Source organism: Acanthaster planci, linkage group LG12 (assembly GCF_054643075.1).
Source record: "Acanthaster planci isolate LZ-2023a linkage group LG12, COTS_SCS, whole genome shotgun sequence".
Taxonomy (NCBI): domain Eukaryota; kingdom Metazoa; phylum Echinodermata; class Asteroidea; order Valvatida; family Acanthasteridae; genus Acanthaster; species Acanthaster planci.
In genome coordinates this window covers 16,354,187-16,369,202 of record NC_141788.1, presented here as the reverse complement: position 1 = coordinate 16,369,202, position 15,016 = coordinate 16,354,187, and the positions used below count along the sequence as shown (strand labels likewise).

General features: G+C 39.9%; 1 protein-coding gene across 1 annotated transcript in view; it reads left to right on the top strand.

The window, feature by feature from the left end:
* LOC110978493 (endoplasmic reticulum metallopeptidase 1-like) overlaps nucleotides 1–15,016 on the top strand; it is a 46,172-nt gene that overhangs the window by 9,606 nt on the left and 21,550 nt on the right. The window contains exon 3 of the mRNA XM_022233538.2: nucleotides 11,443–11,589. Coding sequence (XP_022089230.2) covers nucleotides 11,443–11,589 — 147 coding nt within the window. The remainder of the gene's footprint in view (nucleotides 1–11,442; nucleotides 11,590–15,016) is intronic.

Here is a 15,016-nt window from a genome sequence, read left to right as displayed (position 1 = left end):
ACAGTTCACTACAAGATAACCTGTAGCCTGCAGTGGTATTGAGTGGAGTGTGTGGCTAATTCTGGTCCGCCCATCACTGTGTATTCGGCAGTCAGGCTTGGCTCTGAGGAGGGAGATGCTGTCAGCCCTTTCTAACTGTATCCACTCTATGCAAGAACAAGAGATGGCGTGTTCCTAGTGTACACATATGTACAATAGCAACTATGGACCACAGTTTCTGTTTGAACATGTTGAATGTACAGTCTGTCTGTGTGTGCTGCGCATGTGTACAAGCAAAGTTTGAAAAATTCACACCCACTTTTCTATTCTTTGTGAGTTAGGGAGTGCTTCAAGTCAGTGTGGAAGGGAAAAAAAGGGTGGCGGTAAATTCCCATTTTGATGTCTTCGTCTGCTTTAGATGGGCTGCCATTTCATGGAGGTTGATCACTGTTGGATTGAGATAGGCAAGGGGAAGTCAGTAGACTTTCAAAAGGACATGAAATCCCGCAAGTCCTCAGTCCTTCACTTTTAAAATATTGAGTTTTGTTAGGGTTGATCGATGGCGAACAACAGGATAGAAACCACTGACCCACGAACCCCTGTCTGATGTCCTCTCCACAATTCCCATATTCTGTATAGCCCCAAGTTATTGGTAGAACCTTTGTATCTTTTTGGAAATATATTTCTGCAAACCTGGTACAAATACATGTATGTATAAATGCTCCAAATAAAACTGTCCAAGAAGTGCTTTTAATTGTTCAAAAAGTTACACTACTTAGACCAATATCAGTGGTACTGATTCATGGCTTCATTCTCTCATCTGCTGTAATGACGAGTCTCTCACAGGTGAGAAGTAAAGACACTTACATTGTATGTAATACGATTTGTACTGTGCACACATGTACCAATAAATTACAGATTTGCCAAATCACTCCTGGATGCATTCTCTGTGAGATACATGTATGGTACGTACATGTACGTGGACGAGCAGTAGGGCATACATGTACATGTATTCCAAGGAAAAAAAAGCTCCCTCTTGTTATAAATGCAGACATGTAGATAGAGCCAGTAGCCATACAATTAGTATTACGCATCAGGTGCAACATTGTACCTTTACATGTACTTGTACATGTATGTCTGTGTCAGTAGATAGGAACAGTTTCAAGATACAGTGTACATGTACATCTCAGATGTCATGCTGTTTATTTTCTTGCAATTTTGTGCTGCTTAAAAACTCATAACTCTGTAAATGTAAAATCAATGACCAGGTACATATTATCCTTCTAGCATATCAGTCCCAAAAAAACAACCCAATCAGAACGGCAGCACAAGCTGACATTCAGGTGTGATGAGGGGATCCACTCAGGATGAAAAGATCAGAAATGTGATCCGACAGTTATTAAAATTGCAGGTGTGTTATTTTAGGCTTGAAAGAGCAGAATGGGGCAGGGATACTGGATACTCCCTCTCGGGGGTTTTGTTTTTCCAGTCTGCACTTTGGCTATGTTTAATGTCAGAGTTTATCCAAATTGATAGACATGTAGTTCTCCTTTGAAAAAGAGGCACGCACTTTTGAGAAGCTTGTTACCTTATCAAAGAGAATAAGAATTAAAAGTTTAGGTTGAAAATATCGGAGATTCATTGAGTTAGTGGTTGCACAGTGTGTCTGTTCTGTGAATTAACCCTGACAAGGGTTACATGTACATGTATGTTAATGACTCCTTGGTGTTAATTGGGGGAGGCAACTTGTTAGAAGAAATCCCTCAGGTTTTATGCCCTTCCCAGCAAGATAACAATGCAGCATCAATATTGACATTGCTTTCATGAACAGTGTACTTGCAGCAGTTTGAGCTTGGTCAGAGTGTTTGTACCTGTACATTTACAGTGTTCACGTTTACTTTGGATACAGGTGCAGATACGTATCTGCACGATTTTCAAGTTGGAAGTACCCGTACATGTACTGGATTTGAATCTTGCCAGAATAATCGTGTGAAGTTTGTCAGGAAATCTCATAGCGATTTATGCCATACACTGCTGAGCCCAAAACCTAGCATTAGAAATGGCAAAAGGGCATCAACACAGAACAACTGTTCATTCAAGTCAGTTCAGAAAGTTTGGGTCACCCGAAATCCTTTTCTTGCAAGACCCAGACTCGATGAGTCTGCAGAGACAAGCCACACTGTAACTTCTTACCCTGAAAGATTCCTGAAGTTCCTGATGGACATGTACATGTACGTGTATGCCTGTCATTCAGTGAGCAGACTTGAGTCAATTGGTTCATTGTCTTAACCTGTGTCGTAGCTGTGATCTCATAATGCACATACTGCTTGTGAACAAACATGACTCATGAGCAAGCGATCTACTAAGTACATGTACATGTATGTCACTCACTGAATTCAAACTTTGGCACACACACACAATCTATACATGTGAAAAAAGCATTTAGCGCAAGAACCAGCATGTAAACCAACATGCGCGTGTACTCAATTCATTTGTACTGTAGGGGGGAGGGTACTTTCTGATTCACAGTGATGTCACACTTCAGTACCCTATACGCATACATGTACATGTACCAGTACACCTGAGCAGCCCTTATATGTACATTTACATTGTATATAGTCAGTACATTACATGCATTGCAGATGTGTACTTTGTACAGTAAATACTACATGTATATTTCAACACTCTTCTGCACTGCTGCAGATTGAAACCATCAGGCCTGAATGTCCTTAACAATAATTCAGGGTGAACAATCATTGAAATGTTGCCTATAGTGAGTCATCAGCCAACAGGATGAATGGATAATGTTGATTAGGTGTTGAGATAACAAATATTTAGGTGTACGTGTACAAGTTTTTGCAACCACAGAAAGGTTCTGTGGTTTTTGCAGAAATGGGAATGGTTCTGCGTTAATTCTCCCTTTTGTTCATGTACATGTAAATCTTGGCTATCTAATAAATTTTTACATTCAAGTCCAGAATGACTACAACAATTTAATCAAGTTGTTCTTAGATTTTGTTGTAATTAATAATTTCATTTATAAATACCGTAATTGTGCATGGCCAGTTAGCCCATCATATGAATAAATTATTTTCAAATTCAGTGGCTGTGAATAGTTACAAAAGGCTCAGTGCATGGAAAATGCACAGCGACGATGAAAAATATTGAGTGGTGGTCTAAAAATGTTCGCATAACTATTCAAGGCTGGAGGCCTTGCGGTCCAATGTCTCTGTTTTTCTTTAAGCTTATCAATCAATGTACTGTACGTGTACATGTAGTACATGTAGATCAAACCCATTTTCAGGGAAACTTGAAACTTACATTGTACATTCTGGACATTACCGGTACAACATCCTTCACTAACTTAAAACACCACACACTTCCCTTTTCAACTAATGAAGTCCACCACAGCACTATGATAATAAAACTTTTGTTAAAACCATGTGTTTGCTTGGGTTTGAATGAAGATCGCTGACTTGTAACTTAACATAGAAATGACCATATCCAGTGTTAGAAACGCTTATCCATTACCATCTACCGGTATGTACACGCAGTATAATAATTGTGCAGGTTCAACATTCTTCTTTCAACCCCCTGTGTGGTGCTTACTTCCAAAGTTTCCGCATGTCTTTGTTTCTAAGTCTTCTGCAGTGACTTTCATGTGCTGAAAAAATAGATACAGTCATGTACCTGCACCTTGATTTAAAATCCCGTAAACTTGATGCTCGGAAGAAGGCAAGTGGAGCCCCTAATATAGAGTGATACACATCAAGCAAGTCAGTATCTCTTTTATAGAGGTGTTGGCTCTGAAAAGAACCATTTAGCTTATATCAACTTTGGGTGTTAATACCTGGATGGGCATCCTTTCCTCTCCACTGCCTGCTCACAACCTTCTGCAGGTGGTCTATGTACATACTTTGTACGTAGTTCTTGGATCGGTATTGTGCTTCAGAATTCTGGGGTAAGCCTTCCAAGGGGGTTCTTGAGCTGATCCACAAGTTTTCGGTGGGGTTGAGGTCTGGAGATGCAGCAAATTTATAAACGAATTTATCCCTTTGGCTTTCATAAACTCAACTGTGGCTTTGCTAGTGTGCTTCAGACCAGTGTCTTGTTAAAACCTGTATCCGTTGGGGAACAGAGACTCTACAAATGGCAAAAGAGTGTTTTTCAGGATTTCTTGGCCATGATTTTCTCGAAAATAAGCACTTGTGTAACTCTTTGCTTTCATATCCCCCCCAAACATGAACCTTATACGGATGTTTTGCCTTTTGTTTCAGTTTTCTTGCATGGCCAATTTTTCTGAATGTGAGTTCGCTGTGGGACTCCATTTAGATCGAACAGTCATCAGTAAAAATTACATTGTCAAAAGTCTCATTCTGAGCCAATGCAGCTCTGCAGAATTTGAGCCTTGACTGTCTATTGGGGACGCGAATCAGTTGGCAATACTTGGTATCTGTAATGACCCATTAGAGTTTTTTGTCACCCTCTTGACTGTTGAGAGGGAGACCTCAACCCCTTCATCAATTACTGTACTGTCGCTTGTTCTAAATGTCTTGGGCAGTTACTCATGACTCATCCTCCTGAAGATAAAGGGATTCTATGAGGTTGAGATGCTGCGTTGGAAGTCTTGAGCTTTGCCCAGGCCTTCGCCTGTCGGCCAATCTTCCCTTCTCCTTGTGTCACTGGAGAAAGCGCCGAACTGTTCTTGTCTCTGTCTTGAAACCGTCATTGAAAAGTTTTCAGTGAATGGCCGCCAGGGAGTGTCTATTTTTATCAAGACAGACGACTTGATATTTGACTTGTAGAGGCTGTCACGACATGATGATGTATTAAGTTGCTTGCAAAAGTGCAAGGAAGCCAATTTACCATTTGCTATCTTCCTGTCCAATGCCTAGTTAGCGCAGCTTAGAATTTGTTGCGTAGCAACTACAGGTGTTGACTTTGTTCATCCGATCACAGTGTTACCGCTATCGCTACAGACTCAGAACGTTAACAAATTTCCATTGGTTAAAAAGGTCCAATTCATTAGCTTTAATCACCTTCTCATGGCTTAGCGGCCCATGTATATGTATAACTCTATTCCTGAAAAAGGTAATATTGGTTGCCGTTTTGATGTCTTAAGTCTTTTCTCAGTCAATCTGTGACAAAGGCACCCACATGTACATGTATATGTAGCGTACACATGTCTGGTGCTAACTTGTACCCAAATATACATATTTATTTTGACTAACATTGCCTCTGTAAAGGTTGAGTGTGTAATGTTTTTGTTAATTGAAACAGCTGTGAAGTATATGGCTACACACACCGAGACTATCCTTGCTCGATTTGTCAGAACAACTGTCACATTATTAAAATGCATTATTATGCAAAGATTTGGCTTTTCTCTTGCTTTTGCAATATTTGTGTTTTACATGTGCACACAGTACCATGTAGATCCGTCAAATTTGTTCAAACAGTGTACATGTGTAGTATGGACAAATGACGCATTGCATAACCATTAAGTTTCGCATTGGAGAAATTCCTCCCAGCTTTCACTTCTGTTCTTGTACTGGTACGTGTATATGCAACAGAATGAACATGGCAAAGTTTTTTCAATTCTTTCAATAATCATTTTAACATCAAACTTCCACATGTCACAACGTCAGGGACTAGGCGTCTCAAACTAAATCATGCTAAGCATTCCAGGTGTAGTTCTGTACGCCCCCCCACTATGAAGGTACCGGTACATGTGCAGCTAAAAGTAGACTCGGTCTGGAAGTTAGCTTGATCATCCTTTACACCAGGGAATTCTGAACGCTGTGTAATACAATACATTAATCTAAGTGAGACGCAAGTGTATGCAATGCAATACCGGTAACTGCCAAAATATATTCAGGTAAGGGGATGCATTCAGTGAAGAGGAAATCGATGCGAAACTTTAGCAGATTTAAAGCGTGGATGTAGCTGGTTTATGGTTTTGCACTTGATTTTGTACCAATGATTAGCTCGCGTTCGTAAGTTCTTAAATTGTGTTTAGAATCCTGATTTTCGATGGGCAACTGACAAGCAACCCCAAGGCTCAGTAAAATAGTGGCAACCATGCAATTTAAAATGGCAGTTCAGAATGCAATAACATGCATAAGGGTATCAACTAATATAACCCATTTAGACCCTCTCCCCCACCGTGTCCGGGACGGCCAATGTCCGAAGCCTACATGTATTCCACATATCAAAAGAAGCTGGTTGAAGCCCATCGTTAGCATAAAATTCTCGGATGACAATACGCAAATTTATGCGGAGCAAATATCAAGTCAAGTTCATGTAGGCCTAATATACTACATGTACCTGTATATCCCAATAGGTTCATTTTTGAGAAAAAAGTGCCTTACATGGCTTTGGAGGTAAATTCAAAAAGATTCACAGATCTGCTGGAAAAACAATATGATGCAAATTATTCCTCGCAATTTTTGAGAAAATGCAGTTCTTCATATGCATTTAAACATTGTAGTTGCAGATTAATATATACATGTATTTTTGAAGCAACGGATACGGGTAACACCCCAAAACTTGTTTTGAAATGTTTTCAGGAAATCTACTGTAACTTAAGGTAAAATTTAGGCAGGCGACAAAAAAGCGGCTGAATAAAGTGAATGGGGATGAGGTCAGCTTCCCAGACCCTCTAACCCCAATCGCCTATAAGGATTGTTATTGGGCTGGATGACAACCTCGACAGATGATCATGTGACCACCTCAAGTAACACTCAGAAAATTATTTCATACAGGAGTATCAAGGAAATGTTTTGTGAACATTGGAAAAAGAATCAGTAACCTTTTACTTCCAGTATTTTTTGTTTCTATGGGTATCCATGCATATTTGTTTTGAATCACCCACTTGCAACATGAGAACAAAAATGGGTAAACTACTAAACTTGCTGTAGAACTTCCCTATAAAAACAGCCGGCCCGGCATGTCCAAGTTCATGTCAGCGCAGGTAACATTAAACGTAAAGGGTACATGTAAATTCAAGATAATTTCATCATGTGTATTTCTTTAAAAGTGTGAAACAATTCAATGTATATCATGATTCTGTTATCAAGTTCGTGATACTTTTACTAGTTTCAAAATTTCCATTCTGCACACTGGCCCATAAGCATTTTACATTTGTGATAGTGATTTTTCATGCGTTGTTTCCATCTTTTTCAGGTCTTGCATTTTTGCACGTTCCATAAATTGATATAACCCTCCCCCGTTCCTCAACGTTGAAACGAGGGCCCTCACTCGTTAAAGGAACTACATGTATCAGCACCTGTATACACGTGCATTCATCCAGTCAAGAGAAGCTCATGAATGAAAACTTGATGTACTGTGTAGTGTTCCAGTGATTGAAGAAAATGTGCACGTACGTTGAGATCCCTTTTGGTTTGAGGACACTGGTTAGAACTGAACTTGTAGTTCTCAACAGGTGTTAAATACTGGTACATGTACGGTATGCATAACATGTGCATGTACATGCTGTATACAGGCCAAATTACTGGTAATTGATCCATCATGCTCCCTTTACATTAAGGTGATCGAGCACAACATGTGGTTTAGTGGCTTAAGATAATCGGACCAGAAAAGGGCAAAGAAATTTTCATGAGAAATTTACAATGTACATACTCTGCATGTATGCCTGGATTTTATCATGGTCAAGATTCAGGAAATTGAAAAATCATGTTGTGCAAATGGCTGGAGATAAATGCGGCTGTTTTGCAAATAATAAGCTTAGCCACAGTATACAGTACATGCAATCACATTAAATGGAAAGGTCAGGATTTTCATGGCTTTGTTAAAACTGGAGGGAATCTGGCAGTGGTCAGCCTGTAAGCGTCTCGTGAATGACTTGTTTCCTTTCAATAAATTATGTACACTTAGTGGGAAATCATAATTACATGTGTCATGCATCCTTATGACATCCAGGGACGAATTAATAAAAACTGGCAAGCAGAAACTGATGCTCTGTTTGAAAACAGACAGAACAAGCAAAAGTATTAGCTTGAGAAAAGCAGGATATTATGCACAGGAAACTACATGTAGGCACTGCACTATTGACTAATTCCTGGTCTTGGTTGCCCTGTCAGTTTGTCAAATTGCGCTCCCTGTACCCAATTTTGTACTCGTATTTTAACAGTTACCAACCAATATGCCGTTCAATGTTCTTGGGGTTTGTTTCAGGTTTATGGCTGATTAATGCTCAGCACATGCATTTCCTAAGCAGGTTTTCCCAGCTTTGTACATTTTGTAGCTTTCAGAAATGGGGCCTGATTATCTGATGAATTTTGTTTCCTGAAGTACATGTAGATGTACATGTATGTTATACATGAAAACTGTGGCGCAGTAAAAATAGCCAACAACCCGAACAATCCCCAACAAGCTAAACTCTAACACCAGGTTTTGTTGGCATCTGTCAGGATGAGTACTACACTAGTAAACTGACTGTGTGTTTCATGGGATTAATTTAAAGGAGTCTGTTTATATGCACAGTTTACTACAAATATGTGGTTGGTGGGAACTGCAAGGACGAGGAAGGTTCCTGCAATAGTTAATCACACTATAGGGTTATTTTATTCGAAATGGGCCAGAAACAATATTCAGCAGATCAGTTTTGCTTTAATTAATAATTTAAAAAATCCCCAAATAAGAATTTGCTTGTGCTTAGCAATCACGTTTGTGCATTCAGAGCTCAACAGAATTTAGCTTGTATGTACCGGTAGCATTGCTCATCCTGTTATAAAATCATCCGAGAAACTACATGTATTTCCTGATCCAGATTCAATTTGTCAAGGATTATGCTGTCTGTAACATCGACTGCCCTGACTGTTAAATTCTTCCTTGCCTCATTCAGGTTGTATACATGGAATGTACATGGTTCCTGTTTTCAAGCACTGTGCTCTAGCACTCTACAGAGGCATTGTATTTTTGCAAACATGTTCTTCAGGTGCACTGCTTCCCACCTCTAATGCCTAGCTCTATGAATAATTCACATGTGCACTCACTACGCACGGTACCCCCCTTTCCAAGAGATGAGCGGGGCCGACGGCTCATGCATTTCACCCGCGGTTTTGCATGACACACCGCCTCATGAATCATTCTCATCATCTTCCTCCACGTGGCTAATTCTTGCGCTGTGCGCTGCTCCCCGAGTGTGCCACAACTGTGAGGCTGTGTGTGCTCAATCAATTCATGAATTCTGTCTCTCCTTACCTCCCTCCCCCATCATTATTTTGGTCTCCGTCTCCAGTTCGGAATGTACATGTATATGAATGGTTTCAACATCAAATTCACCTGCTTGCATACACGCAAAGCTGCAGGTCTTTGCATTTTTGGATAATTTGGAGTCCAAAAGATACATGTACACTGCAATGTTTGTGTCGCATTTTGAACATTTTTTGTCTCTGAAGACAGTTTGCGTAGGTTTGAGCAAACTGCAACCATGGGGTACAAATATCGCACCAAATGCATCTCTGCAATTTTACAGTAAACAAAAAGATAAATTTGTCATACTTCATGATGCTTACATGCATATGAGTGTACCAAGGTGAAAAGCTCATTTGGGCATTCTTGTTTTGCTGCTGTTAAGTACACAGCATCTGGATGTGCACAGAAGGTCTTTTTTTATGGCATGTATGGAATTCTCCCAAGGGTCTGTCAGCTTAATACAAATACATGTATCAAGCTTGAAATAATAGAGTTTTTAATTGAACTAGACATACATGTAAGTATTACTGTGTGCTGACAGACCCTTGAAGGTGTTGCAAGCATGCAAGAAAGACCCAGACCTTCATGTATTTTGTCAGCTTGTGAGCCGTGTCCTATGCAGTGTGTTACGAGGACACCATGCCAGTGCAAATGCAAACTTGTGATGTGAAGTCAAAAAAATTGTGGTGCAAATTCACAAAATTGAACACAATTCAACTCGGGTGAACTTCGCTGTTAGTTTTTGATTGATTTCTAATTTGCTCTGTCTTCACATTCTGATTTAAGTACGGTATACCATTAGCAAGTTTGGCTTTTTGAACAGGATATCCAGCTGGCATCACACTTATAGCGTACGTGCCATACTGTCAGGCGTTTGGTGTGAAGCCTGGTCAAAAATTCATGCAGCAGTTAATGCACCGTATTTGCCGTCAGTTTACATGTACATGTATGCTTTAGGAGTTGTTTCTGTAGTGGATTTTACATGTATGTCACAAAACACTTTCTGCTGTCTGAAGTACATGTGTACAATGTATGCGCATGTACAAGAACGTGCTCTTTTTTCATATACGTTATGTACATGTACTTATATACTGGTCAGGCTGGTACATGTATTTTACACATACATGTACATGAACAAAAACAACTTGAACAATTTGAACATAGGTTAATTGAAGGATGGTAGTAATAAAAAATGCATTCCATAGCAAAGACCCTATGAAGCACTGTAATAGAACAGACTGGCAGTGTTTAGATGAGGTGTTACTCTCTGACACATCACAAAAAGACATTGGACCGTGATGTGATTTCTAAAACAGCTCAACACTGCTTTTGATCAATATCAAACAACCCAACCATTGGCCCACTGAACAAAGCCCAGTTTGTCAAGTCAACATGTTACATATTAAACAGGACGATTGGGGCAGGCTTGGCCCCCCCCCAACTTGGACTGCTTGCCTTGCAGTTCGCAGACAATAATGTTGACTTGATCATCAGCTGAACCAAAGTGAAGGTTTCCCACCCAACTTACTGTACCATGGTTAGGAAATATCCGGAGTGCTCCTTCGCAAGTACCCACTCCTCCAATGAGATTAAGAGGTGCCAAGAAATTGGTCTTTCGCCAAGGATTCATTACCATAGCAACATAGTGACCTCCGATCACTCCGTGAACTACATGTAGGTGCTCCCAATTGGCGGTAATTACCAAGAATAATGTATTTTCTTGTGAATGCAATGAAATGAATTAATCAGAGCACATGTATCTGCTCTGAGCAGAAACAAGTGATAGCAACAATGGCCCTACTGTATGTATTTGGTGTGAGACGCACTGAGCTCATGGGACAGATTTGTTTTGGAATGTTCACATACAGTACATGTACATGTACACTGTACATGTACCGTACATACAATGTACATGTACACTCTTCATGTGTACGCTGAGTGCATGCACGAGCCTGGTTGACAAACTTCTCTCCAGTCTGTCTCTTCTGTGGCGGTGAGGGTGCAGTTCAACTTGGCAGGTACTGGCATGCACAATTCTGGATGACCATTACCTGTACTTGTGTCCCGGACTAGCTGCATCATACAATGTATGTACCGGTGCATGGCGTATTATTAAGCAAGGGCCGGACTGTGCAACAAATGTATAATTTCCTGACATACATGTACATGTAGGGTATGTGTAGTAGGTTAAAAGTCAGGAAAAAAGGTTTTCTGAATGCAAAATGTTTTTGTTTGATATTTCCCCAGGACCCGACCATCCATGGCTGCTGAGGGCCTATGCGCAGCATGCTGTGCACCCCTTTGCCACTGTCATCGGACAGGATGTCTTCCAGGCTGAGCTGATCCCCTCTGACACTGACTTCAGGATCTTCCGGGACTTTGGTAACATCCCAGGTATGATCAGATGGTTGATATCAGTGCCTGTCTATTCCTGAACCTCCTTTGTGTAAATTGCAAATATCTCCTTGCTGGTTATGAGTACATGTACTGTACATGTACATATCAAGTTTTATAAATTAACAAGTAAAGAGTTGTACCATTGGTTTGAATACCTTAATGCCGATTGCACAAGTTTCTTTGTCCTCATGTTTGAGCTTAAAGTTTAGAAAGTCTTAGTTTTAATACATGTTAGCGGTATATGATAGCAATTTTAACTGCTTCATGCTGGATGACGTGTACACTTATGTGGATTTCCTGTGCCATGACATGGAGAATGTTTAAACACATTCCAGCAAATTCTATGCATACATGTATATTGAACATGTAGTGCCATATGGCATCTGTGTTGTCCCCACACTTGAGTGATTTCTGCTGAGTAAATGTATACATGTACATGTATGTAGGCTCAAACTAATCTGTGGAGGTTGAACATTTCCGAAATCATCAAGTGCCATGGCTGGACATTGTACCAAAAAGTGCGCGAAATAGAAATGCTGCACAAATTGTTTTGAACACGTGACCGCAGTGGGTCAGCATTTGTAAAGTCCACCTTAGTGAAGGACTGTGGTTATGGTGACTCTTGTCATTTTAACATGTTGACTGCCACGCATGATTTCAAAGGGGCATTGCCATTTGTCAAGCATAATACAGGCATATTTAATAGGCATCTTTCACATGTCTATTTGAACAATCATGTTACAGTCAGTGCACATGTACCCGGTATGTCCTCCACACTTCGAGCAGCCTACGTGTATTGGTTGTGTTCTTCAGTGATGCCAGCTAGTGTGTTCAATTGACATTACAATAGCCTTTCATTTCCGATGAGTACACTCGTACACTCGTAGTGGCCGAATCCGGTACACCTGTGACTTCAAGTATACTAATGTACACGTGCATGTACAGGTAGTTGGCAGTCAGTGTGTTGAAAGTTGGTGTTTTGGGCCAAAAATACACGTAATACCATGCCCAAGTTGTTACTCTGTCAGGGATATTTTGGACATGTGAAAATTATGGAGAAAATATTTCCAAATTTTTTCATGTTTTTAATTCTTGGGGAAAAATTACTCTTAGGTCAATTACATACATGTGCACAAGGAGTTGTACCGGTATAATGGCTGAAGGCACATGAAATAAGGTGTTCATTTGCCAAAGACCCTAATTTTCATAATTAAGTTTCCCTCAAGCACAGTACGAGTATTAATTAAAGTATCCTGGTACATGTAATATGTAGCACATACATGTACATGTACATGTACATGTATGCACGTAATGAGCATGTCCTTTACACGCAAAATAGTATTGATAAAGCCTTTAGGAAAAGCATCAAAATCTTCTGTACAAATGTATGTCACTATATACTGGTACACATGTACTTACTAGAATTGTTTTCTGAAGAACAAAATGTATTTGAGTAGACGTGTTATAGTCATGGTCCGGTACACTTTCGTGCATCAGTGTGAAATGTGTTTTATAATCTAGTAAGTGTTTCAGTGCGAAGCAGTGGGTTTAAATGTATATGTAAAAAAAAAAAGGGACTTTGATTGTTCCTTGTCCAGGTCCTATAAGTCAGTGACTGATATCAGTATCTTCAAAGTATTAGTTCCTAATACACATGTACTTATAATCACTTGAACTTTGGTTGTCCAGGGCAGGAAAATGATAAGGAATGCATTGACAAAAGTAATGCATTGTTCTAGAAGTACCGGCACCGTACATGTATGTGTACTGTACATGTACATGTATACATATGTATGTTCCCATGCATGTTTGTTCATGTAGTGCGATCATGTATTGCAGCGTGCATTATCGGATCAGTATCACAGTATTACCCACTTCACATAAGTATCACTTTATGCTTGTACAGTGTACAACACATGTACACGATGTTGTAGTCACACCACAGAGTTTAGGGGAAAAAAGTCCCAAGTTGAAGAATACTACTCCTTAAGTAGTAGTTCAGTTAATAGGGATCACTGATACTTATACCAGTAGTTAGTGAAATTGGTTTTCCCCCTTTAAATTCCACAGAAGACAACATGTCTTTGTACTGGTAGTTTACATGTAGTTTGTTCCATTTGGTCAGTATACCGCTAATATCCCCTTATGGGTCTGTGCACATTTCTCCCATAGTTGGTAAAACTACCAGTGCAAAAAATATTTTTGAGCAGGAGCATTTCTGTACCCCTTCAAAGAATTTACACTGTCCATTAATTCCATTGTAAACCCTTAGATATTAGAATGTGATTCAGGCATGCAACCTTTCCTCGGATCAGCTGATTCTCCTTATTTTTCACTTCACGCTCATGCCAAATGTTGAAAATTGATAAGCTGTATACATGTACAAATCTTGTAAAGATTGGAATTTCCTCATTTTTGTCAAAGTCCAAACTTGTGGTGCACCTCTTGATTGATGTTGGTTCTGTTTGTACATGTATTTCTAATTACCCATGTGTCTTTAAATACATGTACATGTACCTTTAGCCTTAACCCTGCTTAGCATTGAACCGTCTTTGCAGTAAACTAGTGTTGATTCTCCATATTGTATCAATAGTGCTAACCAATCTCAGCAGAGCTATTAAGTACTGGTACTTGTACTTGTATTCAATATACCTTACATGTAGCGGAATTTGTACTTATGTAAATAACATGTTGCAGAAATTCTGCTGGTAGAAGGAAGTTGGATTTGCAACAAGCTGTGAAACTAGTAATGCAGGGGAACTTTCTTCTTCATTGTCACAATGGAAACGTTGTTTCCCAAGCAATTATCACTATCAACAGGAAATGAAGCCTCTCAGTTGGTGCCTGGAACTGGGAAAACTTATTACTAGTGTCAGCCCTGTGAAAATAAATATACCCAGGGGTTCAGTGTGTTTGGGCACCTCAGGGGTCAACATTAATGGTGGTCGGCTGGGGGGGGGCCAAAAAAAATTTATCAGGCCAATGCATTGTCCCAAAACGATGGCCCGGCAGGACAGTGGTTATTTTAGGAACATTGCCACATTTTCAAAACTTTCATCACATTTTACGAAGTCGTGTCTCAAATCACTGATGCAGTACTTTGAGTTCACATAGCTGGGCTTGTGTGCCACACGCACGCGTACATGTAGCAGTGCATCATTCTATTCACTACACGGTCGTGCATACAGCTCATACATGTGCAGCAGGCGCCTACCCTGGTATGTTGGCTGGTACATGTATCATTTTGTAACAATGCCAGTTGAACGTTATTTCCCACGGACACCAATGAAACCTTTACAGGTCATGTCGCGTCGAGTCCAATCATTAAGTACAAGCAATATAACCACGAATTAAATTTGTGAACACAAAAAAATACATATATAGACAACAGATCAAGTTCTGGGAGTAAACTTGTAGAAATCTT